Genomic DNA, 24,589 nt, shown 5'->3' on the forward strand with positions numbered 1-24,589 from the left:
TAATATATTTCCATTGTACAGCATCTTTCATATGTATAGACATTTTACAACTGAAAACCAAAAATTGACTGAAGTATGAGTTCTTTTCAATATTTTAAAATCCTATTATAATGCTGAAACAGGTTGCATATTCATAAAATAGTTTAGAAGTAGCTTAACCCATTTGCATCATGAACCTATTTAAGGTCGCGTTTGCAGGCATCAACAACGTTCAGTTGACGATTGGCCCATATCATCGCACGCGGTCGGTCGTAGGTGCAGTAAATGATATCTAATTTGTTCATAGAGTTTATTAAAAATGTACTGCTTAATACGATTTGTACAAAATGTTGCATCGCAAATATCGCATTTTACATTTTATTAATACAGAGGAAAAACGGGAAAAACTATTTACATTAAATAAAAATTACCACTAATTATTGTTCGTGGAATTCTTTAAAGTGATCAATACATAATGGTACATCGCAAACATGGCATTTAAAGACTGTTTCTCTTCGAATTGATTTAGATAAGCATGCAACGCATCGCTTTGACGTTCTGTTTCCCTTTGCTGGAGTTGCAGGTATCCTTATAGGAAAATGCCTGCCAGTATATCGCGTTATCGAATCATTGATGGGTGCCTCACGTACTTTTATATTTGGTAAATATTGCCTAATAATTTCTTCGGCTAATAGTTGTTTGTAAACATGAAAAGCTTGATCTTTTTTATGATTTTTAAAAAGTACGTAACTGTTTAGTAACATCATGTCTATGAAGTAAAAAAATATTTTCTTATAGGCTTTTTTACATCTTCGCATAGTATGAAAGTTACTTAACATTTGATCGCCAACATCAACTCCACTCATATACTGATTATAATCTATTACTACTGTTGGTTTCATACATTTTTGTCCTGTATATCGGTTTGTTTTCCCCGTTTCAGCAAAATCTAAGCCATGCATAGTTGTTAGTAAAACGACATCTTTTTTATCCTTCCATTTTATGGCCGCCATATCTCTTGTAGAAAATACTACAGCTTCTCCCTTTTGTAATTGGTATAATTTTAGTTCCCGAGGCATTTGTTTGCTATTTATTCTAGCTATTCCACATACGTTTATTTCCATTTTATGTAATTCTCGATATAAGTTTGGGGAACTGTACCAATTATCAATAAATAAGCAATATCCTTTGTGCAATAACTTACACTCTCTCAACAAATTCATCACAACATTTCTGCTAGTAGATCCAGTATCAGTCTTATCTTTTTCTATATATATATTAAAACTCTGTATATATCTAGATTTCGAATCACACAGTCTATAAAGCTTAATACCAAATCTCGCTCGTTTTGTTCGAATAAATTGTATATAATGTAAACGGCTTCTACATTGCATCAATGACTCATCAATTGAAATGTTTTTATGTGGTACATACATGCGAATGAAAGTCTTTTTTACTACTTCAGAAACTTCTCGGATTTTTGTGAGAGGGTCATCAGAATTATTATTACTGGAAAAATCCAGATTTTTAGCGATAGAGACAAATCGGGTACGGCACATAATATTCTTAAAATATGGTGTTTCTATGCTTTTATCTGTGGACCAATAACTCTGAATAGTGGGCTTAGAAACTAAACTCATTAAAATGTTTAAAGCAATAAATACTTTTAGTTCACCGTCTGTAAGAGGAATAAAATTTTTGTCGGTTGCTCCATGTTTATTTGTCTCTGTAATTAGTTTTGTAACTAATTCTTTGTTAAAAAATAATTCAAAGACTTTCCTTCTCGACAGATTTTGAGTATTTAGAGTTGCACCACCCACACTTGAAAAATTATGTATAATTGGCGTATGATTTTCGGCTTTCCACACGTAATCTTCATTTATAAAACTGCCGCACTGATCATCTTCGCTGTCTTCACTTGATGAAATCCTACGGATACGTTTCCGAGTATGTCCTATTTGTATACTTGAATCCGAATCGTCAAGATAGTCAAAATCCATTGGGGCGACTAAATTTTAATTTAAATTAGAAAATTAGAAAATTTTTTAAATTTCAATTTGTTAAATTTAAATATAGATTGGCAGCACTTACTCATAGTTGCAGTTAAAAAGATTTTAACAACAGAAGTTGAACTTGTTTAGAATATAATGCTTAGAGATGCTTATAAACGTGATCTGTGGCATCTGTAGAATATTTAGCGACTGGTAATAAAGAGCAGTCGCAGGCTAGCGGAATATTCTGCGCTTGGTGATACAAAACAGTCACGGCGCGCGGAATATTCTGCGCTTTGATGCAAATAGGTTAACATCTGTATTTATCGACAATGGTTTAAAAAGTATTAAACGGGATATTAAACTTTCGGTTACTTTCGGGTTTCCGAAGCGCTTCGAGCCATCTGTTGCTAAGTTATAAACCAGACTAGTAGTACTATCATTAGCTGTCAAGTAATCAGGTGTTCTGAATTGTATTATAGTTTCACATGAATTGTTCGCACAATATAATAAAAAATGAAGGAACCTCCGAGACAAAGTATAATATTTCACCCAATTATATCATCAATTCAAAAAATAGCTCTATATGAAACAAAATCTGTAAGTTGCTCAGTAACCTATAATGTCACTGATACTGTACTGTTGAATGAATATGTCCAATATTCTTCTGTATTATTATTAATATTTTATTAGAGATTTTACCTGATGGGTTCAAACAATACACAAACTCGTTTCCGTGTACTGAAGATTGACCGAATGGAGCCAAGAGAATTGATAGTTGTTGATGACAAGACTGAATACACCCAGGATGAGATTAAAGATCTTGTAAACATGATAGATATGGGAAACCGTAATCGAGCAGGCCAGCGTAGCAACGTTAGTGGAGTTGCAAGAGTAGTCTCAGCTTTTGGCATTATTGGTAAATGGCTCAGTACATTATGTGCATCATTAGATGATAGCAAGAAACTGGATCGGGTACTGGGTGCAAATTGTTATGACTTGGTTGATTGGTTCACAAGTATTGAATATAAAAATTAAAATTCGTAACCAACCTTGCATGTAAAATACTATGTGTAAGAGATTATGACATATATATCATGTGTTTCATTTGTATCAGATGGTGACGGAGCCAAAGTATCAAAATATGATGTGTTAGAGTAGAATTCTCACTCTGTTTTATAAGTTTATATCTTCTTCTTTATCATTATAACTTCCATTTAATATAATTGCACAGCTAGGGTCTCTTGTGTTTGCATGCATTCACGCATTACTATATTTGTACAGTAAGCACAAATGATATGCTTTATGAAATTAAAACTGTATGATAGTAATATGCTATTGATTTGACTACTTGAGTATTAACGCTGTGCTGCGAGAGACCTAGCTTACTTATGTTTGCTTGCTAACAAAGGCAGCAATAATAATGGACCGATACACGAGGAGGGAGATGACGAGGAACAAGAGACCTCTGAAAAACCAAAGCATAGACCGACTCAAACTAGGTTTACCTGGAAGACAATGTGGGAGAGGGATACATTCCCCAGGCTAGTACCAGCATTTGGTCTACTTGGTAAGGCTTGTTCAGCTTACTAAGCAGTACTTAAGACCCAATGCATAACATACGCGCGCGTGATTAATCGAATAATGCGGTACGTATGTTCACTCACTTCCGCATGATTTGATAATAAATTACGTCCGCATGAAAATTCTACTTGTCTTGTAATTAATGTATAGTAGGCATGAGTTTCGATCCTGTTTCGTGCACAATGTAGGTGGGATGGTTCTATGGGCAGTTGTCAAAAATTATAATTGCAAAACAATAGTACCAAATTCTTAAACCATTCTCCCGTGGACACTTGTAATAATTAGATATTTTGGTTTCGTCTCAGGATTCGTGCGCTTTCTGGAGGGATATTACATTATCTTGGTGACCAAAAGAAGAAGAGTTGCAGTGATCGGTCACCACACGATATATAAAATAGAAGACACCTCAATGATCTACATTCCAAATGACACAGTCCGTCTTTTTCATCCTGATGAGCAGCGATACGTCAAGATGTTCCAGAGTATCGACCTGAGCAGTAATTTCTACTTCAGTTATTCCTATGATCTGACTCATACGTTGCAGCACAATATGGCTCCGCCAAGACACATCAAATCTGATGTGCCTAGAGATCTAACGTCTCAGGATGCAATAGATTCAGAAGATACAGAGGAGTCTGAGGATTTTTTCAATATGTGGGCTTTGCGAAAAGATTGGCAGAATAATGGGTCAGTATAATTTTTGATCCTAAGTAACAAATACCAGGAATTTGTTAACATTAATATTTCTAGCTATGGAGAGAGATGCATAGATTATGGTATACGTAGTAATCCTCACCGTCGATTCGTATGGAACTCCCATCTCTTAGCACCTGTGGAGAAATATCTTCACCGCGATTGGAATCTGTACGTCATTCATGGATTCATTGGTCAATCAAATATCAGTATATTTGGAAGATCAATGTATGTGACCATAATTGCCAGAAGGAGCAACAAATATGCCGGTACCAGATTTCTAAAGCGTGGAGCAAACTTTGATGTATGTATCACGTTGATATTGCCTCCCCCCAGTGCCTTTATTAATTATTAAGGATTCTTCATCAGGGTGATGTAGCAAACGAAGTCGAAACTGAACAAATAGTACACGATTCCGGGGTCAGTTCATTCAATAATGGCAGATTTAGTTCATTTGTACAAATGCGGGGGTCAGTTCCAGGTCATTGGCGGCAAGATGTTAGTAAAATGGTACCAAAGCCTACAATAACTTGCGATTTGACAGATCCTTATGTAGAAACAGCAGGTAGGTTCAGGTAGAAATTAGGAGTAAAAAAAACTATTCACAAATATTAGATATAAAAAAATAATCGTTGATTAATAAATTTCTAGGGGCACACTTTAATCAGCTTCTCAAGCGATATGGTTCGCCTATTATTATACTGAATCTTGTGAAGAAACGCGAGAAAAAAAAACACGAAAGCACACTGAGTGAGGAATTGAGTATGGCTGTGAAATATTTAAACCAATTTCTACCACCTGAGCATCAAGTGCATTATATAAGTTTTGATATGGCGCGCATGAACAAAGGGTGAGGATCGCCGACAAAATGACGTCTCAAGACTAGGGAGGAATTTTATGCCGTCGTTACTTTTCAGAAAGGAGGCGAAAGTCATGGGTCGTTTAGCGAACATAGCGCACAATGCTGTATTAAAAACTGGAATATTTCTGTCACAGAATCCATATTACAGTCAGAGAAATTTGTTCACTCCTGTGAGTAATAATAAGAAACCCCATAAGGCAGATTATAATTCAATTATGTCTACAACTGCGCACGAATCAAGGAATTGGAATGGAGATTCCGGTAGAAGTGGTAATACCTCCGTTTCCGGTTTTGAATCTAAATCGTTCACCGATTTGGATGATTCCACTTTGTTAGTTGAGAATAAAATTCGAGAGTATTTTGCAACGCGTGGTACCGTCCAAACTGGTATCATTCGTACGAACTGTGTAGATTGTTTAGACAGAACCAATACTGCACAGTTCGCTATTGGAAAATGTGCATTAGGTTTTCAATTATGTGCCTTGGGTGTTTTGGTATCACCAAAATTAGAATTTGATTCTGATTGTGTTCGAATGCTTGAGGAACTCTATGAGGATCATGGTGACACTCTGGCCTTGCAATATGGAGGATCTCAGCTTGTGCACAGAATAAAAACCTATAGGAAAACGGCACCCTGGACCAGTCAGGGGAATGATATTATGCAAACGCTGAGTAGATACTTCAGCAACACCTTTAGCGATCAAGAAAAGCAACACACGATCAATTTGTTCTTAGGTAATAATTCTAGATAGTAACTTGCTTATAGCAAATGATCCATAATAGCCGTCACTTGTATAAAAATGAAATTTATACAGGATTATTCATTCCTGAGGAGGGTAAGCCGCCAATATGGGAATTATGGACGGATTATTACCTTCATCATAAACCTGCTTGCCGATATACTCGCAAAACCAGATTATTGACTCAGTGGTGGGATAAAAATGTTGGAAAATGTCTTCCTTATGCGTTGAACGAAGTTACAAAAACTTGCTCGGAAATGATACAAGTTCAACATACGCAGGAGGAGATGGTCGATGTATTTTATGATTATCACAGGTAGGTATCTAATGGCACGAGAAGGGGCACTGTAAACGTACTAGGAAATAGGAAAAAGAATTATGAAACATTTTCAGGCCTTACGAATTGTCGTTACTGGCAGAAGTACATGCCTACAAAATAAGTCATTCCGTTCGGGACTTTATGCCGCATTTTACGACAAACTATAGTCCGTTCGCTGTGCGCGTACGTCCTGGTAGAAGAAGAGAAGAAACTGGCAATAAAAATGTTAATATGAAAAATCCATCTATGACTGGACAGAGCAGTACTAGTAGTACTGCCTCTAGTGCAAGGTAATTAATAGATAATGAATAATTTTATAGTTATTGTATATCTGTTTTTCTTTGTTTTTGTAGTTCCAGTATGGATTCAAGTTCAGATGACGATGAGAGTCATCATCGGATCAATGATATGCAGTTAAGTTCATCGAAGGACAGCAGTGAGTTGGTGTCATTCGAGAATCTGTTTCCATCTATGAAAGAAGTTTATGGAATGCAGCTAGAATATCCAAAGAGAAGTGATATCACATTGTATAAAAGGTATTGTTGAAACTTGCATTGATAAAGTGGTAGTTTGGTAATAATGAAGTTGTTAATTGTTTCAGATTTGTTTTGATTGGCAAGAATGCTACTCATTCAATGGATTATACTAAATTAAAGTCTAGACTCCTACAACAGACTTCGTTTCGAGATACTGTTACTGCTAAAATAACTATTCCTGTTGTTAAAGATACCAGCATAAGTATCTATGAGCAGTACGTGAATAGGGGAAAGGTATGTGGTTCGTTTTTACAAAACGTGGTCACTTTTTAATAAATTTTTGTACTGTTAAGGTTGGAGGTTCAGTTCCAAGTCCTACTGATATGAATCTGTATGACAAGTATGCTCAGCAACAAAAAGAGCTTATGGGATTAATCAACGTTTAAGCCATTGTAAAATATTTTATCTGCTACATATTACCCAATCTAAACATCCGGTTGTTTATGTACCAAATGATGATATGTTGAATAAATTAATTCCGTGTTGAATGAATCAATTCCGTGTATAATTGACTGCTCAGATTTTATTTGAAGCAAGAATGACTGTTTACAAAATCACAAACATATGCATTTCTTGAAAAATAAATACATATTCTTCGTGACTTGTAAACGTAGTGGGGGCGTACGCTTATTTTGGCTTCTTTTTGGGGCGGATATTGTTCGTGTGACCGCATTTCTTCTTGCGACAGTTGGTTGCGCGTGGATGAAGGCGAGCATAGCACTTACGACAAACCATTTTGTCCTGGTTGTACTTTCGGGCAAGGATAAGAAGGGTGGGTTCAATTACACCACCACGAAGACGGAGTACCAAGTGAAGAGTGGACTCTGAAAATAAATAATAAGCAATGAAGATCATTGTCCATAACAATACTATAAGCCTGCTAATAATGTATCCTTACCTTTCTGGATGTTATAGTCGGATAATGTACGACCATCTTCCAGCTGCTTGCCAGCGAAGATAAGACGCTGTTGATCCGGAGGGATACCTTCCTTGTCTTGGATCTTGGCCTTTACATTTTCAATAGTATCGGAAGCCTCAACCTCAAGGGTGATAGTCTTGCCCGTTAGGGTCTTCACGAAGATCTGCATTGTGGCTCACCTGGTGGTAATGAAAAAAACTCTAATAATAATTAATTTCATAAGATTTGATTGAATACATGAAGCTATACCTAACTTATGACATTTAGTAAAAGGACGACGCTTGAGTCTGAATCTATAAACTTCCCGTTATCCCCGCCTGCTCCAAAAGAAACCGTATAAACTACAGATTTTGAGAATTATAGATCACTGAATATCCGTAAAAACCAGAAAATTTCGTTATCGACATCCTTTTCCATTAACGTGTGTATTGGCAACGCAATGATCATGCGATTGTTTCTCGAGCGCATTTTGTTACAGCGATTGTTGTCCACCATTTTTTGATTAACAAAAACGCGTTGGAAAATTACAAAATCAATAAAATTTTATTTAAAACAGATTCCTAACAGATAAAAATACAATAAAATATTACCAGCTCATAATCCTGGAACGTGGTTGCCACAAAACCTCTTCACGAAAAGATTCGATGCTATAAGCGCTTCGACTTCCGCGACGAAACTTAAGGTGCTTTCCAATTGAAATATCACTAGACCAATGGTAGGCGATTGTCCTACTGGCTTAGTTTCCACCGTACAGAGTTAAACAGAGTTAAGCAGCCTCATTGGTCAATCAACTCCTATACGTTATTGGTTAACTCTGTTTAAACTTTGCACGGTGGAAACCACTAACAAGGGAGGACGCGAGCTTGGGATCACGGATTTAGGAGTCCTTTTGGGGTAGGAAAGTACTTTGTAATAACAAACTGCAGGCCAAGTGGCAGGACGCAATTCGAACCCGTTTTCGAGAAAAACCGGTTAGAAAAACGCAGAACTACTCATATACCTGTACCGTTGCCAATTTTTTCGACAAGGCGACGTTGCTCAGAGGCAGCGCGCCTGACTAGCACCCGAGTGGCCAGGGTTCGATTCTCCCATCACACGTATTTTTTTTTAATATTAATTCTTTTTTTTTGCTATCCGACAAGCCATGTTTATCTATTAACAATTTTGTCAATTTACGTACAAAATGAGTGCATTGGAACACTATTATTTTTCATTATCAGACACTGGTTTACATCACACATCGTATGTTTGTTTCGAAAATAGTTGTACACTCTTGTCAACCCCTGCATACTTTACTGTTTGTAAAACTTTTGTACTTGCTTGTAGATCCTATGTTTTTAAATGTGTACGAAATTAACTTTCTTCTGTCACTATCAAAAGAACATTGCCATTGCAACGAACAAGAAGTTGCATTCATAAAATGTGTATGGTGTGAACTGTGACGTGATTTTTCGAATCACAGTCCCAAGGCAGCTCCGGTTACCGATACAGATAACGTTTTAGATTTCTGGTTCCCTTCGGGTCGCCACTCTGCTCAGAAACATCAGTGTCTGATAATGAAAAATAATAGTGTTCCAATGCACTCATTTCGTACGTAAATTCATAAAATTGTTAATAGATAAACATGGCTTGTCGGGTAGCAAAAACAATAATTAATATTAAAAAAAATATGTGTGATGGGAGAATCGAACCTTGGCCGCTCCGGTGGTAGTCAAGCACGCTTCCACCGAGCTACACTGTCTTCTCGAAAACATTGGCAACGGTGTAGGTATATGAGTAGTTCTGCGTTTTTCTAACCGGTTTTTCTCAAAAACGGGTCCGAGTTGCGTCCTGCCACTTGGCCTGCAATTTGTACAGTACTTTCCTACAAAGTACTTTCCTACCCCGAAAGGACTCCTAAATCCGTGATCCCAAGCTCGCGTCCTCCCCTTGTAAGTTGTAGAAAACTGGAGGCCGTCTAGACAGAGATAGCGAGGAAACAGGCCAATGTATTAGGCTATCTCTATCATACACTGTACAGTATCTCAAAAAGTTTAAGTTGAGATAAAGCACTGCGAACGGGGATGACTAAACCAACATAATCCGAAATAATGGCACAAATATTTTATTTTGAAGACTGCTAAGTGTTTTGTTGGCCTTTCTTACATAGTTTTACAAATTAATTGACCGCAGTGAAGAGTGTACTTGTATCTCACTGCTCGCTTCATCGCACCACGGCTGGCACTGATGTCGGCAAGACATTTTTGCAAGGCTCGTACACCACATGTGCAGTTCAATTCGAAAGACAACCTGCTACAGAGTGTGAGATAGTAGCACGCTACAGGGCTACCTTCGAATACAGGCGTACAACCTAAGCGTATTTAATAGTGAATTTCAGATATAGTGAATATCCAATTACTTGTGTACCAAATTATGCAATTATATTACTGTATATAATTGGTTGCTTAGATTTTATTTAAAGCAAGAACAAGCGTTTACAATATCACAAATGTATGCATTTCTTGAAAAATAAATACGTATTCTTCGTGACTTGTAAACGAAGTGGGGGCGTACGCTTATTTTGGCTTCTTCTTGGGACGGATATTGTTTGTGTGACCACACTTCTTCTTGCGACAGTTGGTTGCGCGTGGATGAAGGCGAGCATAGCACTTACGACAAACCATTTTGTCCTGGTTGTACTTTCGGGCAAGGATAAGAAGGGTGGGTTCAATTACACCACCACGAAGACGGAGTACCAAGTGAAGAGTGGACTCTGAAAATAAATAATAAGCAATGAAGATCATTGTCCATAACAATATTATAAGCCTGCTCATAATGTATCCTTACCCTTCTGGATATTATAGTCGGATAATGTACGACCATCTTCCAGCTGCTTGCCAGCGAAGATAAGACGCTGTTGATCCGGAGGGATACCTTCCTTATCTTGGATCTTGGCCTTCACATTTTCTATAGTATCGGAAGCCTCAACCTCAAGGGTGATGGTCTTGCCCGTTAGGGTCTTCACAAAGATCTGCATTTGTAGCTCACCTAGTAAATAATAAAAAATCTCTAAATAATATCAAGATTCCTGATAGAATATATGAAGCTCTACCATCATGCTACAGCCTAAGGAAATATTCACAAACCAATGTACAACGCGTGTATCTAATGCATTACACTTCTGATTCACCAAATCTTTTATGGACTGCATTCAAATTGTACTAGTTTGCGCAAGGTCGAAAGGTACCTTATGACATTTATTATTTATTAAAAGGATGAATGTTAAGGCTGAAACTAGAAACTTCCCGCTTTTCCCATGTGCTCCAAAAGAAATCGTACAAAATAAAGAGATTTTCAAAAACAGAAACTAGTCATCAACAGCTTGTCACATGTACGCGTATAGTGACAACCTAATGACTCTGCATTGTTTCTCGAGCGCAATCTGTTAAAACAATTGTTGTCTACCATTTTATCTATTAAAAAAGACGCATTGAAAAATTACAAAATTAATGGAAATCTATTGAAAACAGATCCCTGACACATAAAAATACAGTAAAATATTACTAACTCACCGATTCGAAACGTGGTTGCTACAAAATATAGGAAAAAATCAACGCTAGTAGCGCTTCGACTTCCGCGATTGAACTTAGAGATGAAAAACCGGAAGTCAGCTCTCTAGCGCTATCTGGCGGTAAAATATGTGGCACTAAAATTCCTACTCTAAACGACGGAACGAAATGGAACAGTGAACATCTGGAATTTGAAAATTGCACAGTATGCAATGCGCAGTTCTATTATTACATATTGCTACCATCACATATTACGTTAAACTGTTAGTATACCGAATTACAGTAATTAGTTTTATTTCTATCATAACCATGTGAATATCAAAATCGGTACCGGTAAACATAATAATGAATTCCGGGTGTCCCAAGTTAGTTGTTATTTAAGGATGCCATTGTAGAAGCAGACAAAGAAGACACTGAAGAAGAGCAGCATCGTTTGGAATTGATTCAAGGCGGTGATATTTCAGGAGATAGAGTGTCGTCGCACACCTTCACCAGTAATCCTGGGCAATATCGGAGTAAGGGGCGGTAAGTTCGACCATAAATATGAATTTTAAAGAGAGTAACAGGCACGGCAAACTAAAAGGATAGAAGGATGAGGAAGCTGAACGGTGGGGAGTCTTGGCGAGGGCATAAATTTGCCAAGACGCAAGGCGCCCTGTTAAAAGATGAACGTAATACGAGAATAATAGCAAGAGCATTACCGCGATAAGCTCCGATACGGCACGCGGGTAATGGTTATTGCGAATTTATGCGACGAAATGCCGTTGTTGACTTTGCGAATATTGGAGGCGTTAACCACCCGTCGTCACTTTCCATGTACCGAAATCGTCTTAACGAGAGTCGCTTTAGTATTTAAAGACGTCTGTCTTAATTCATCCCAATGAGAAGAGTTCGCTTAACTCCGGCAGCCATTAAACGAGGCATTTTCGAAAGTCCCAGAATGCGAGCCACCCTGGAGCTCGAAGTAGAAAGGCTCTTTGGATTTTCGTTATTTTCCTCATTTCTTCATAGGTCAACGCAAAAATACGCAATACCAGTATGGAGATTGAATTACGAGATTACTGCGGATTCCTTCATAATGAATTGTCGATTAATAATGCATAGATAATATTGAATATGACTACGTTTTCCATTCACAGGATGTCAAAAATTACGAAAACCGCGGATTCACGTCTGTTGTGGAAAACCTTGCCTGGAGCAATTTTATATTTATAGAAGATAATCTCGGGCTGCCCTCGTCTAAATACAAGACTGGAGCATCATGCAAATTTCAGTGGTAACCCTTAAACTTTGCATCCTGACCTAGATGTCTCCCGATGTTTTACTACGTCGTCGACAGGACATCTACGAGGGTCGTGTAGCATTTCGTGACACAGATCCCAAACCCCCTTTTCATCTTCAACTGAACAGCCAACGACTGTAAGAACATCGGACGGATTGATCTATGAGGAAGATCTTAAGTCAGAAATCTGAATTTACTCCTGGACAAGCAGCATGGCTATTCTAACTCTGATCAATAATTTCGTTTCGAGAATGTCAATCAATCACACGAGAGAAGCCTAGACAGAGCAAGAGGGACGGATGGATAGACGTCCATACAGACAGATAGAAATGGAGATGTATAGTTAGCGAGAAAGATAGAGAGAGAGAGAGAGAAAGTGAAGAGACTATAAGCAAAACGGCTATGAACTCACAAAACGAATATACGTAATCCCGATAAAAATTCCATTTTTCGCGTAGAAAATACATCAGCTTTATCGCAAACCGTATTGCGACCTGACTAAATGTTGTCGTCAAAATTTGCGACGAAATGACAAAACCCATACGTAGGCGGCTTGGCTTTCCATTGGCGTGCATCTATTTGGATAGGCGGTAAAAACCAACGTGGTCGAGAGCTCGTTTACTGTTTTAATTAAACAATATGGCTTTTCCGTTGAATAATGTTCCCTGGACAGTTATACCAATCGGTAGACAAAAATAATGCATTCAATCCGTTTTCTGGGACGCATCTCCGATAAAGTCTCGTATAGTATATTATATGTATATATATATTATATCGATGTGTAACGTTTTCCAGGGCGTAGGCAGCGTCAGCAATCTTACGGCAACCCAACTTCACCAGGAGTTCTAGCAGAAAGTTTCCGGGTGCCTATATACTATACAATATGGCTACCGCACGCCTACAGGAGCAGGGATCAGGCATAAGCCTGAGTAACGTATTCATCGACAAAGCTGCCAGAGCAGCATCCACTTTTTTCTGGTACGATCGACCCATGTGAACCGTCATGGCTATTTAATGCGGCTTAGCTGAACGTGAACCATTCCAGGCGGTGCTTGGAGTTGACCTGCTTGCGCCGTTCGAGAATATCGTTCTCGGGTCCAGATCGAAATTAGCGGTCCTGTCAGACCCAGCCACCGTGTCCATTCGATCCGGCGTAAATCTACCTCTGCAGGACTGACAAGCCTGGATCCTCGTGCCGTAAGGAACCTAGTATGTATCTTTTTAAATTATTAAAAAAATATTGTAAGTTAGATATCCGAGTATTATTAGGGTAATATTGTAATTGTTATTTCTGTGAAATTTATTTGTTTTCGAATGACCGTTCGCTAAGAAATTAATTTGAAAATTTAATCGTTCCGACGTCAGAGCGTCTGGCACACGTGGGAGTGGTATGTACGATACCTTCTCGTCGATACGGGGGTTTACACGGGAGTATTATTAAATTACGTTTCGATATTGGAATTATTGGGGATTAATGGCTGTATTCGTTGTTCCTGGCGGCGCAAAAAGCCCCCCTTCTTTTTACCATCATGTCCTCGATTTTTCTTCCTTACTCCTGTATCCCCCGCTGCCGCCATTCTCTCAATCTATTTATCGTTCTCTCGTTCAGTCGTTTCTCTCTGTATCTCGATAATTCCACGCCACGTTGCTGCGAGTTCGTGTAAAGGGTCTCAATTTTTGGAAGGACGTCTGCTTTAATTGAAGGCGTTATTTGCGACCGGCTGCTTTATTGTTTTTCTCGACTGTAGCTTCCTTCCCTTTTCCTTTACTCTGTTTTTCATCATCTTCTTCTTTTTCTACTTTCGCCTTCCTCCATACGTGCCAGGATAAATGCGCATTTCCACAAATCATTTTATCTCCGTAACCCATTAAACCTACCGACGCAAAGACGTCTGCGCTATACGTGAAACACTTTTCTTGCCATCGATGAAGATTTGTGAGCTGGTTATATATTGTTTTATCTACGCTTAAAGTCCTGAAAGTACCCACTGTTACGTACGTCACCAAGTTTATTCCTGGACGATATTCAATACAATATTTGAATTATGAAATTATAAAGTTTTATTAAGAAAGAAATATTTTTCAGGTACTGGAACAAACAAACATTGACTCGAGTAGCTCCTGGGGAATGCATAGGCAGTCGAACTGTTTATATGAAAAAGATATACGAAACGCCAATAAAGTGGGATGATATTGAGAAATTTGAAAAATTTTTATAATATTCAAAAACCATGAAATTTTACAAACAAATAACTAAAATACAAACAATAGTGGTTGAATGAAATTAAGTTTTTTTTTTACATCTACATTTTCTTTAAATTCTCCCATTTTGAATGGCAGTAACAAAGTCTGTAGCTGTATACGTACATTTAGGTATAGTTTGAAAAGTTTGCTTTTCAGTGTCGAAGATCTTGTCTGCTGTAGATGAGATGGCACATTCGCGGTATGATTAAAGTACCATCAACTCAATTAATATTCGATAAACTTGTTAAGGTAAATATTCACCGTCCTCTCACGTCCCCCTCGCGAATCCTCGAGTTACTTTTAAACTTGCCGATTTGCAATCTACGCAGAATGCATTAAGGGTCCGGGTCCTTGATTGACTTTTGAAGTACGCGCCATTGGTTACTGTAAAAATATTTATGCGATAATTTTCGTTGTTTCATAGGGAATTAATGTCTTTGTGAAAATTGGAAATGGATGCGTGAGCAATGACGTAAGACTCCTCACAAGAAATAATCCTGGAATTATTTCATTGTAGAAGTCATGTTGACGCTTTCGTAATACGTTTAATCTCTGCAGCGTTTCTACAGGGTGTACAAATAATTATGGTGCAAGCTCATCCAAATTGGCATAAAATATCAAACATTTAGTATACCGTCCTTTATTTCATTTGGCTGACAATTTTGATCTCGACTCTTCCCGTTGTGTTTCATTTGAATTTTAATGCAATTCATTTTCGTTTTACGACCAGCTCTCGTTTGACTTCACTACATCCAGTTGTATTGCTTTTGTATATCGTTTCCTATTCCTGTTTACGTATAAACGCTCCGCTGTGAATATTTATCGATCTCCATGGTGACAGCCATTTACAAATATTTTCTACTTCAGGATCTTTCTTCGGAACCATCCATTTTCTCAGTCGCAGACGTTCCTGACGTCATGAATCACCGGGCGACTACGCTTTCATGCAGAGTAAAAAGTTAACCAAATTTTCTACTGACGTAACAACCAGTTTCTTCGTTCAATGTAATTCCGATTTACTATGGAATACCGATTTTGCTTTGCAATTTCATGTAACGCACGTGCGCTCACATATACGCGGGCGTAAACTTTGGCCGCAAACCGCGAATCAATACAGTCACGTCGAGATGATCGAGTATGCGAAGAGTAGCACGTAGTCACATGGGACTTCTGTAAACTGTATGTACGTCTATATTTTAGGACCTGATTTTCACTGATTTCCTAGGACAATGCAGTGGGAACGTATCTACATGCATGTGCGGATGCAGCTGCAACTTCGTAAAGAAGTGCAAGAAAAAAATGCAACTGAATACATAACGGAATCGTCTCTAGTTTAAGTTCTTGCATACTGAGTGGGCAAAATTAAATCATTAACCTTCCATACCCTGATGTTAACTCTCTCCTATGTAACTGAAACTGCAAGCATACAATTCTGGTCATTTGACATCTGTCAATATTTGTCATGCTAGTAACTCTGGCTGTCAAGAACAAGTAAATTAATATATACCCGACTAGTCAGCGTTGCAGTAAAAGGCAGCATTACTTCTTAGATGGATTTTTTAAGTAAAGGGGAATAAATGTACTAGGGGTAAATTGAGTCGCTGTCGACCAAGGGGTGCAAAATAAAGGGTAGGGATAGGAAAAGTTCAATAATTTTGTATTGGCTTCCTGATTAATACTGTTTTACCAATAAGTTTTTACTCTTGTTTGTTTTTGCATAGGGAAAAAATTTGCAAGTAGTATAAGAGAGGGGATTCCAAATACAGATTCCTGCACGGACATTTACCGACACTTCGAGGGCCTTCGACGGTTCGCATCCATGCTAAATTGACGACGGCGACTCCCCTTATTTCAAGGAGTGACGTCACGAGGATCGCCGGTTTAGCATGGATGCGAATCTTCGAAGAGTCTCGAAGTGTCGGTGCAGAAATCTGTGTTCAGAACCCCCTCCCTTGGTATAAGGGAGATATCCCTCCATTGCAGATTCAGATTCGCAAAGTTCACCGCAAAGTAAATAGAATTCTATTGGAACGAAACCGACTCGATTTTTGTATCATTGTAAAAATTTGAAAATTGATTTCAAGCTGATTTCCAGCTGGAGCAAAAGGTACTGGAATATTTGGAAGGTATAACTGGTATTAGATCTTGCGATATAGCGTTACTGTGCCGTTTTATTCGAATTGGTAAATTCGCTATTTTATTTCTCGACTTTTTAGTTACACACGTGCAAACGCATCAGCGTCAGACTTTGTCAGACATGAATTCGTATGTGTAACTTTTACTTTTCATTTTTTTTTTATTTCTAGCAATACCCTCTGTACCGCCACTAAAACATCACGGGCTGGAGTTGTCGACTAACAACGGGGAAGGGCAGACCGTGCCACTTTCAAATAACAGGAGTTGCATTTGCAGAAATGCAACTCCGGTATACGAAGGTCTGTTTCGACCAGGAGAAGAATCCCGTTAATTTTCCAGGACAGTTTGGCAGTTTTAAAGGGAGTGTATCACACGGCAGCTCACTGTAACCCCGTTCCTCCCTTCGTCCGGCCCATCCTCTTTCTCTCTCACTCGCTGCACAGTAGATTAAATGCACTCACATGCAATTCTACATAAAGTCTAGTGAGCTGTAGCTCAACAGATAGTATCCAAAAGTGCAATTACCTATATCGCGCGCAGTGCTGCCACAGAAAAAAAAAAGAAATATCGTACAACCCCCTCTCTCCTAGCTATGTGAAAATTCTTGCGCAAAAACCTACCCATGTAACAAGGAATAATTTCTAGGCTCGTATCTCCCCGTTTCACGAGACCAGCGAGACACCCCACCTCTCGCAGGTGGTATAAAAATTCTCAACGAGGCGGCTGCTGCATTGCGTTCTTTATTCTGCGTTACCGACCGCACCGGTTTGATAGAAAAGTTTAGTAAGCCAGGGCGCCGTCCACCAGGGAAAACGTTATATGACGTATGTATATACACAAAGTACATGCATACGTATATAATACACAGAGTTTGGCGGGATCGCTTGGAGCCTGGATTCCCCACGAGATCAACACTCTATACTATATCTAGGTAAGTATAATGTACAGTACTGTATGGACCGAGGTTAGAGTTCACAGCTCACGGAACTTCGACTACCGTATCCATAGAAGGACGTAGGCGAACTAATAATGAAAAGCCCATCCGAGTTAGTAAGATCGTTAAGCTGCCAGCTACCGGCGTGTGATCGAAGTTTAACTTAAAAGCGAACGTGTTCCAACTATACCGACTTAACTGTACGCGACAACCCTATGCCCTTAGAGCAGTCCGTTCCGCGCCATGAAATTGGAACTATCCGAGCAGCGAGGTTAGAATTCGTTTACCCTTCTTTTTCTCTGTTTTATCCTTCTCCACGGCATCGCTGTGTTCCACTTATCTATGTATACATGTTATATACTTGGATGGACCGTGGGTTAGGTTAGCTATACATATAGGTACAGCTCGGTAACGTCGCTAGACGTAGAAACTCCAATTAAAAGTTAAAGCTACGGCTGAACCAGGCTTTAATTGGGGACCGTCTCCTTAACGGCGATTAGAGCCGATCGACGGTCAGAGTCCCACCTCACGGTCTTATCTTTACCCGGGTTAATTGAGTTAATTAGCCGTCGACGTCGCTTCACTCGCCGATCGAAAGTCCCTGGATACTTTATACGAGTCTTCTTTTACATGGGATTTGGTAAGTATCCTCGTAGCAAATTGCTACAATATACATGTATTCTTGTAATCGATACATGATTCGACTATGTATCGTGTATACGTATTAGGTACCTGTACTACGTAGATACGTGCGCCTAATTTCTCACTATCTATTCCACTGATTATCGATTCTGTCTGTTTTATCGGATGCAAATACACAGTAATTCGTATTGGTAATCGGTCGAGGGTTGTAGATCTTGCGCATTTCGTAACCCTTGTCAGTTTATTGCTCGGCAATGGCCTCCAGTGCTGTAGCAATGACAAACTTATTATTGAACTATATATTATGTAAGGTAATTAATGTCTAATCAGCTATCCGTTATAGGAGGTCTAAGGGTTGTTTTAGTTTGTGATATCAGCACCTGCACAGAAGGTCAGATGCAATGGTTATGCAATTTTGAATGGAGCTGGCAGGTAGGACACGCAATGCAGTGCTGGGAAAATTAGGTCAGCAAGTTTTCGGGTTAGTGGATCGAGTCGACGCGTGTTGGGTAATCTAACCCAACTTTACTGAGTCCTGTCAAGAGCTGTCGCGTGGCTGTATATTTTTGGTTGGGTCTATTCCTCGCGAACACCCGGTACGTTACAAAACGTTAGGAACAGAAGAGGTTTAAGGCGCTTCTCCGTGAAGCCAGGTTAAGGAGATACGGTAGATCAGTCCCTGGGTAAATGTATGTAAATTAAACGTCCCCCGGACTTTATTTAGCGCGAGAGTTTAAGGAGTCTTCGGGATCGTCCAAAGACATGGAATTTCGCTAGTGATGAAACTCAACATAATATGTGCGTTACAGATGCTAATACCCTGGTAGCATCAATACTGACAGGACGGGGGGTACAATTTCGGATCTTGTAATACTAGTTTTACGACTTTGCCGAACGACTTTGGTCTTAAATATTTCATCCGATGACAAACCGGTCCAGGTGCTGATGCTGATGCTTGCCAATGAAATAGAGGATCATTTACTCTTGACTTATTTTATTTCTCTTTAAATTTTTTTACGGTGGCTTTTTTTTATGTTATTCCGCGACAGTGGGAAATCAGACCGGATGTATCCGGTCACTACTTCCGGTTCAGCGGTATTGCTCTTATATGGGTATTATTTTATTTCTCACGTCCTTTTTATTTTATCTCTCTGTCTCTCTCTGACACACACACACTCTCTTTCTCTCTCTTCAGCTCGTTATTACCAACTACCTTCCTCCAAGTAATGTGAATGCTCAATGGCACGCATTCGGCTGGCTTTGTACTTATTACTATGCTATTGTAATGGGCCTGTGAATGAGATCCTGTAGTGATGAATACGAGTGGTACTGTGATAAGAACAACGTATGAACAAGGTACAGGGTATTTAAAACATTTTTTGAAATTTCTAGAAACTTAAGTTTTCTTCTCTCTTTTTTTTCTAGGTAATCTAAGAACTGTCAAAAAACGGTATTTTGGACATTCTCTGCTGAATGGAATTGCTTTGTATAATGAAAGGAGCCCAGTTGTCTAATTTATATGGGAGACACTTTACTGGTCGACATACCTGAATATGTATACATTTGTCTCCAAAGGCAGTAGCAGTCTACAGCTATATAGATATATATTTCTATACTTACGTATACACGTGTACAGTTACCTGAGAATAGGTAAGTGGAAATCTGAATGTAGCTGGTCTTGTACATTGTAACCAGTCAAGAATGGCAACGCTCTTCACACTTTATTAGGTGTCGAGTCGCCACTTAAGTTCGAGGATTTTCGAAATTGGGTCACTTGATAGAGGTAACCGCTCTTAATTTTTTGATTAATCTTTTTGTCCTCCGACTGATCTCATTATAATACACGTGATTTCTTTTAGGCTGTCCGTACCAGAGATGCTGTGATTTACATTTTTCGAATGCGAGTACGAAATTATTATTCTGGACTATCTTCGGACGTCTTCCCAATTTCCGACTGACGCTGCTACTGAAAACCCGATTAATTTCGTCGGGGCACCTTCGTAAAATTCGTAATTAGCCTTCATTATTCCGCGGCCCTAGTGAAATTGCTTGCCGACGTCGGATGCCTGACTGCGAGACCGAAGGCGCTCCGGAAGTTTTACCGAAGATAAATAGAAGTTTTCCACCGCAGCCGAGGAAACGCGCGTCGCCGGCTAAATTAAGTATATAAGGTAAATAGCCAAAGCGCCAAGAAGAGATATTGGAACGATTTCACTAATCCGCTAATAATTATTGGCTAATTGCTGTGTAAAGATGATAATTAAGACAAACTTTTCTCCTTCGTATTGCGCTCTGCACTGATGTTGCAAGCTTAGTCTCGTAATGTCAACTTTTTTTAAATAGGACAATCCAGAGATTCATGCGTAGATCGCTGTCCGATAGTATCGGGATGGTATGGATTCGTTCAGTGATTGCTGTGGATTTCCGTATGGAAATAATTTTGCGACCGCTGCCGGAAAACATTGTTCGGTTATACAATAGAAAACGAAAAAAAATATAGTCCCCTCTTTGTCGACTGGGTGGACCTATGCTGGCTGAACGTAAAATTCGACGGATGTTCCACGATATTCGTTATAGAGGTAATTTTTGAATTCTGTCATTTTATTTTTATTTCTGAACTCTCCTTTGGCTCGATTTTGTTTCCTTGATCACTTTAAACATTTGTTTAATTAATTCCTTTTCAATTGACCTAACCACGTTCTACTCAGTTATCCAAAGTGTCTGCACCAGCAGGGGTTAACCAGTAATCGCAGCTTCGAAGTAAACAAATCAAAGTTTGGACCGTTCGTGTAAGCAAGCCGCGTTTTCACGAAACGTTTAGAGGCACTGCGTCTTCACGGCGACGCCAACGTCGTCCGGGTCGTTCGCGTTACTCAATGGTAAAGTTTCTTTCATAGTTGTCAACCAAGAGCAACATTTCACCTTCCCTAAGCCAAAAACTATTCTAATCTTCTCCCACGTACTTCTCGTTTTCATTTGGTATCTCAAAATTGTATATATACACTTACGGTTTTTGACATCTTAGACCGGATTTTCATATTCATCGACTATCATCGGAAATTGCCGAAGGCACGCGAACCCCGTAAAATCTTCGGGCGTTAATATTGAGTTTGCCAGGGCGCCGTTCAATTTTCAGCCAGAAACGTCTTTTGGCGAACATTTCCGCCATCTTCCTCCGTGACTCTTCTCGTTCTTCCGTCCAGCACACTTTGCTCTTTCGGTAATTTTCCCTCGTATAATTTTCCGTTCTGCGTCCTTCTATTCCTTCTTCCGTCGGACCGTCGACGTCCATATTGGAAGGGAATTGAGTTTGTTGCGGCAAATGGATATTTATGCGGTACTACCAGCCCGCCCGGTTGCCATTGGCCACGTCGAAAGTACCCGTACGTTTCCTGGCTTGAAAATTCACCTTTAAATGCACTGCAATACCATAGAAGACAGCAGCAACTTTCACGTACCCCATATCTATTTTGTACCTATGATTTTATATACATTCGACTTGTTATTTTTGTATACGTAACATTTGCATACATATTTATTTGTTTGGTGTATCCGTAGATTTCAATCCTTGGATATTGGACTTCTATCGCAAAGTATCATTGGACTGCAGTGTGAAGTTATCAGTTCTCTTAGTTCCGATACCACTCGCTAGGTGTGCCCTATAAACAGGCGGGAAATTTGAAACGATAAAAATTCCAAATGCATTCCCTGAACGAGGGTAAATCTAGAAGGTGTCTCATCTATATGAAGTATTTGGATTGAGGTAGTAGGTAGGTAGGGTTGGTACCTAACAGAGGGTAGAAAAGCAATAATTGATCTTATGCTAATATTACAAGTGAGTTATGAAAGGTTCGTGCCGAATAGGATAATTTGTTTTCACGTTATAACGTCAGACCCGTTCCACCAGCACGTGAGTCCTAGGGAAGCTAATGGCCAGAGCCTAGAAGGTTAGGAGTTACACTTTGCTCATACAGAAACCCAGTGACGCATTTCGAAGCGTTGAGGGTTGAAAATTGTACTTTACATCTCTAGCCTTGTATTTAGAACCAACTCATCCATTATACAGCTGGTATATTCACATCTCTATATGCAAACTCCAGACTCCTAATCAGCCGTTTTGCGCCACTGGCAGCAACTGCCAGAGGGTGAGTGGATGACCGAGAGCGTACCGTGATTAGGGGGGTTGCACCGCTGCAGACGAGGGATTTGAGGTTAGAGGATTTGTACTACAAATACGACATGTGGACAGAGCGACCGTACGACCGTTATTCCCAAGACCGTTACCTATAGGTATATTCATCCCTCGCCAAACTTCATGCCGCTCATTGAGAACCGCCTCATGGAGAAACTTCAACCCCCTGCGAGCTGTCCTCGTCACAACTGCACAACTACCAAACTGCATCACTGCAACCAAGAATCTCGGATGGTAGCGTCAAGGAGTCTTTTAGAACCTAGATAGGCAACCCCATGAGATTTTCTGGTAACACGAATCCTCTTGGTTAGCTCAGTCGATAATTTAATTGATACTTTTATTTTGTATTTTCGATTGTCCAATAATTATATAGAAATTTATTTAGTCTGTTATTGGTGTGACTGTATACTCCAATGGACATTATTTTGAATGGACACAGCCTAGTGGTTTTCTCGTTTGAATTAACAGCATATTTAGGACGCGAGACAGTTTCCACTGGATATATCGACTGACACTGAAAAGTCGATACTGGACTCGTTAATCTGGTAATTAAAGGCGTCGGTAATGGCGACCATTTTATACCAGATTTATACTGAGCATATAAAATTTGTGCAAAGGTGAGAAAGTGGATCGGTGTATTTAATAATATATTACTGTCATCAGTGTCCTGTTATTACTTTAATATTCATTTTAATGCTGCGATATAAGGTAAAACAATGTTATGACATTTTTTTCAGAAATTTCAATTGTCAAGGATTTATCGCGAAGGAGATAATTACTCCACTACCGTAAATTTATATAGACCGTTTCTGTAGGAAAACAAGGCATACGCAATTTGTCAGTGTAAATTTTAAAAATTCCGTTCATATCGCTCATTTAACTTTTCTAATTATGCAAAACAAATAGATACCCCACTGTTACTATTTTTTGGTATTAAAAATAAGCTGCTACGTCATTTTGTGAATATTTGCGGTAATTTCATTAATGTGGTATTACGATTATTACTTACCATAGAACAGTAATATTACACGTTGTTGATAGTTGAGAGTTTCATTAACGAACGCGAGAATTCTAGTTTAATTATATATCTAGTCACGTAGCAATAAGTATATAATTATTGTCTACATAGATATATATAGCTATAAAATACATGTATACAGAATTGTTCTGAATTATCCAGGAAATTAAGTCGCTTCATGAGAATTCTCTCAGTGAACGTACTAAACATTCACTATCGCATTACAACGTTTAGTCGCTCGTTCGTGGTACTACTGGGTTATCCTTTAGGTGAATTTGACGTGCTTTTCGTGCATTGTGGATGATCAATCCTACCCTAAACAGTCTCTGGTAAAATCGCATTACCTTAGCTCAATGTAGTTTATAAGTTTGTCCTATCTAGTTACCTGCACAATTCATGGCCGACTAGACACGTACTGGCCTAACGGTATATATGTATTGCTGGATGCTGAAACTTTGGGACTTTGAAAGATGTAACTGCGAGTGAAATGAGATCTTTAGAAAGGTGGTGAAAGTTTCATTTATTTTAGAGAGCGTGCGTATGATGTTTTTGATTTTCATGGAAAGGACGTATCACATCTTTAGAAATTAGATGTCAGTCGAACTGACTTTTTGACTTGGGATGCTGATTCAATTTGGACTTGTGCAATGGACCATTTGATTTGATTGAGAATTTCAACTATCTCCGTACGTGTGGTGGTAATCGTGCAAAACTATCGTTTCAGGAATTCTACGTCGATTCTTGGACGTCTCGACGCCCAACTGGACAAATTGGACAGAATGTCCAATTGGACAAAACCGGTGTACGAGCGTACTGGCCGCAATCCGTTCGTGTCTATTAGTCAAACCAACTATCCACAATTTGTAATCTAGTTTGAGTTTGCTTTCGGACAAGACGACGCTTACCGACGTCCGACGTCGATCTACGTAAACCATGATCTAAAATTGGCGAAGGGCTACGTACCTGATTG

General features: G+C 39.0%; 4 protein-coding genes and 1 long non-coding RNA gene across 8 annotated transcripts; 2 read left to right on the forward strand and 3 right to left on the reverse strand.

Annotated features, from left to right (window-relative positions):
- Window positions 1-504: 504 nt before the first annotated feature.
- Window positions 505-2,197, reverse strand: LOC107270744 (piggyBac transposable element-derived protein 4). Its single transcript, XM_025088080.1, has 5 exons — window positions 2,071-2,197; window positions 1,358-1,987; window positions 812-928; window positions 630-748; window positions 505-582 (listed from the first exon to the last, which is right to left on the reverse strand). Exons 1-5 carry the CDS (start codon window positions 2,072-2,074, stop codon window positions 505-507), a joined length of 948 nt encoding a protein of 315 aa, XP_024943848.1. The 5' UTR covers window positions 2,075-2,197.
- A 7-nt stretch (window positions 2,198-2,204) lies between these two features.
- On the forward strand, window positions 2,205-7,200 carry LOC107270742 (polyphosphoinositide phosphatase). 3 transcript variants are annotated; one of them, XM_015746037.2, is made up of 13 exons: window positions 2,205-2,570; window positions 2,664-2,889; window positions 3,382-3,540; window positions 3,860-4,241; window positions 4,305-4,551; window positions 4,617-4,812; window positions 4,899-5,097; window positions 5,165-5,844; window positions 5,925-6,165; window positions 6,243-6,458; window positions 6,522-6,704; window positions 6,770-6,938; window positions 6,998-7,200. In XM_015746037.2, exons 1-13 carry the CDS (start codon window positions 2,487-2,489, stop codon window positions 7,088-7,090), a joined length of 3,075 nt encoding a protein of 1,024 aa, XP_015601523.1. In that variant the 5' UTR covers window positions 2,205-2,486; the 3' UTR covers window positions 7,091-7,200. The 3 variants fall into 3 exon arrangements, with proteins under 3 accessions (XP_015601523.1, XP_015601524.1, XP_024943851.1); XM_015746038.2 differs by lacking the exon at window positions 3,382-3,540; XM_025088083.1 differs by lacking the exons at window positions 2,205-2,570; window positions 2,664-2,889 and having other exon boundaries at window positions 3,500-3,619.
- A 7-nt stretch (window positions 7,201-7,207) lies between these two features.
- LOC107270746 (ubiquitin) lies at window positions 7,208-8,365 on the reverse strand. 2 transcript variants are annotated; one of them, XM_015746058.2, is made up of 3 exons: window positions 8,214-8,365; window positions 7,603-7,802; window positions 7,208-7,528 (listed from the first exon to the last, which is right to left on the reverse strand). In XM_015746058.2, the coding sequence occupies exons 2-3, from the start codon at window positions 7,790-7,792 to the stop codon at window positions 7,332-7,334; spliced, it is 387 nt and encodes a 128-aa protein (XP_015601544.1). In that variant the 5' UTR covers window positions 7,793-7,802; window positions 8,214-8,365; the 3' UTR covers window positions 7,208-7,331. The 2 variants fall into 2 exon arrangements, with proteins under 2 accessions (XP_015601544.1, XP_024943857.1); XM_025088089.1 differs by lacking the exon at window positions 8,214-8,365 and adding an exon at window positions 7,873-8,183.
- Window positions 8,366-10,046: 1,681 nt separating this feature from the next.
- Window positions 10,047-11,307, reverse strand: LOC107270747 (ubiquitin). The gene is made up of 3 exons (XM_015746059.2): window positions 11,175-11,307; window positions 10,450-10,650; window positions 10,047-10,375 (listed from the first exon to the last, which is right to left on the reverse strand). Exons 2-3 carry the CDS (start codon window positions 10,637-10,639, stop codon window positions 10,179-10,181), a joined length of 387 nt encoding a protein of 128 aa, XP_015601545.1. The 5' UTR covers window positions 10,640-10,650; window positions 11,175-11,307; the 3' UTR covers window positions 10,047-10,178.
- Window positions 11,308-11,339: 32 nt separating this feature from the next.
- Window positions 11,340-22,981, forward strand: LOC107270748. Its single transcript, XR_003060656.1, has 9 exons — window positions 11,340-11,696; window positions 13,249-13,431; window positions 13,499-13,662; window positions 19,605-19,765; window positions 19,835-20,192; window positions 20,269-20,580; window positions 20,753-20,988; window positions 21,118-21,288; window positions 21,968-22,981. It is a non-coding gene; the product is annotated as an uncharacterized LOC107270748 (long non-coding RNA).
- The last annotated feature ends 1,608 nt before the right edge of the window (window positions 22,982-24,589 follow it).

This window comes from Cephus cinctus, unplaced genomic scaffold, assembly GCF_000341935.2.
Source record: "Cephus cinctus unplaced genomic scaffold, Ccin1 Ccin1_scaffold0814, whole genome shotgun sequence".
Classification (NCBI taxonomy): domain Eukaryota; kingdom Metazoa; phylum Arthropoda; class Insecta; order Hymenoptera; family Cephidae; genus Cephus; species Cephus cinctus.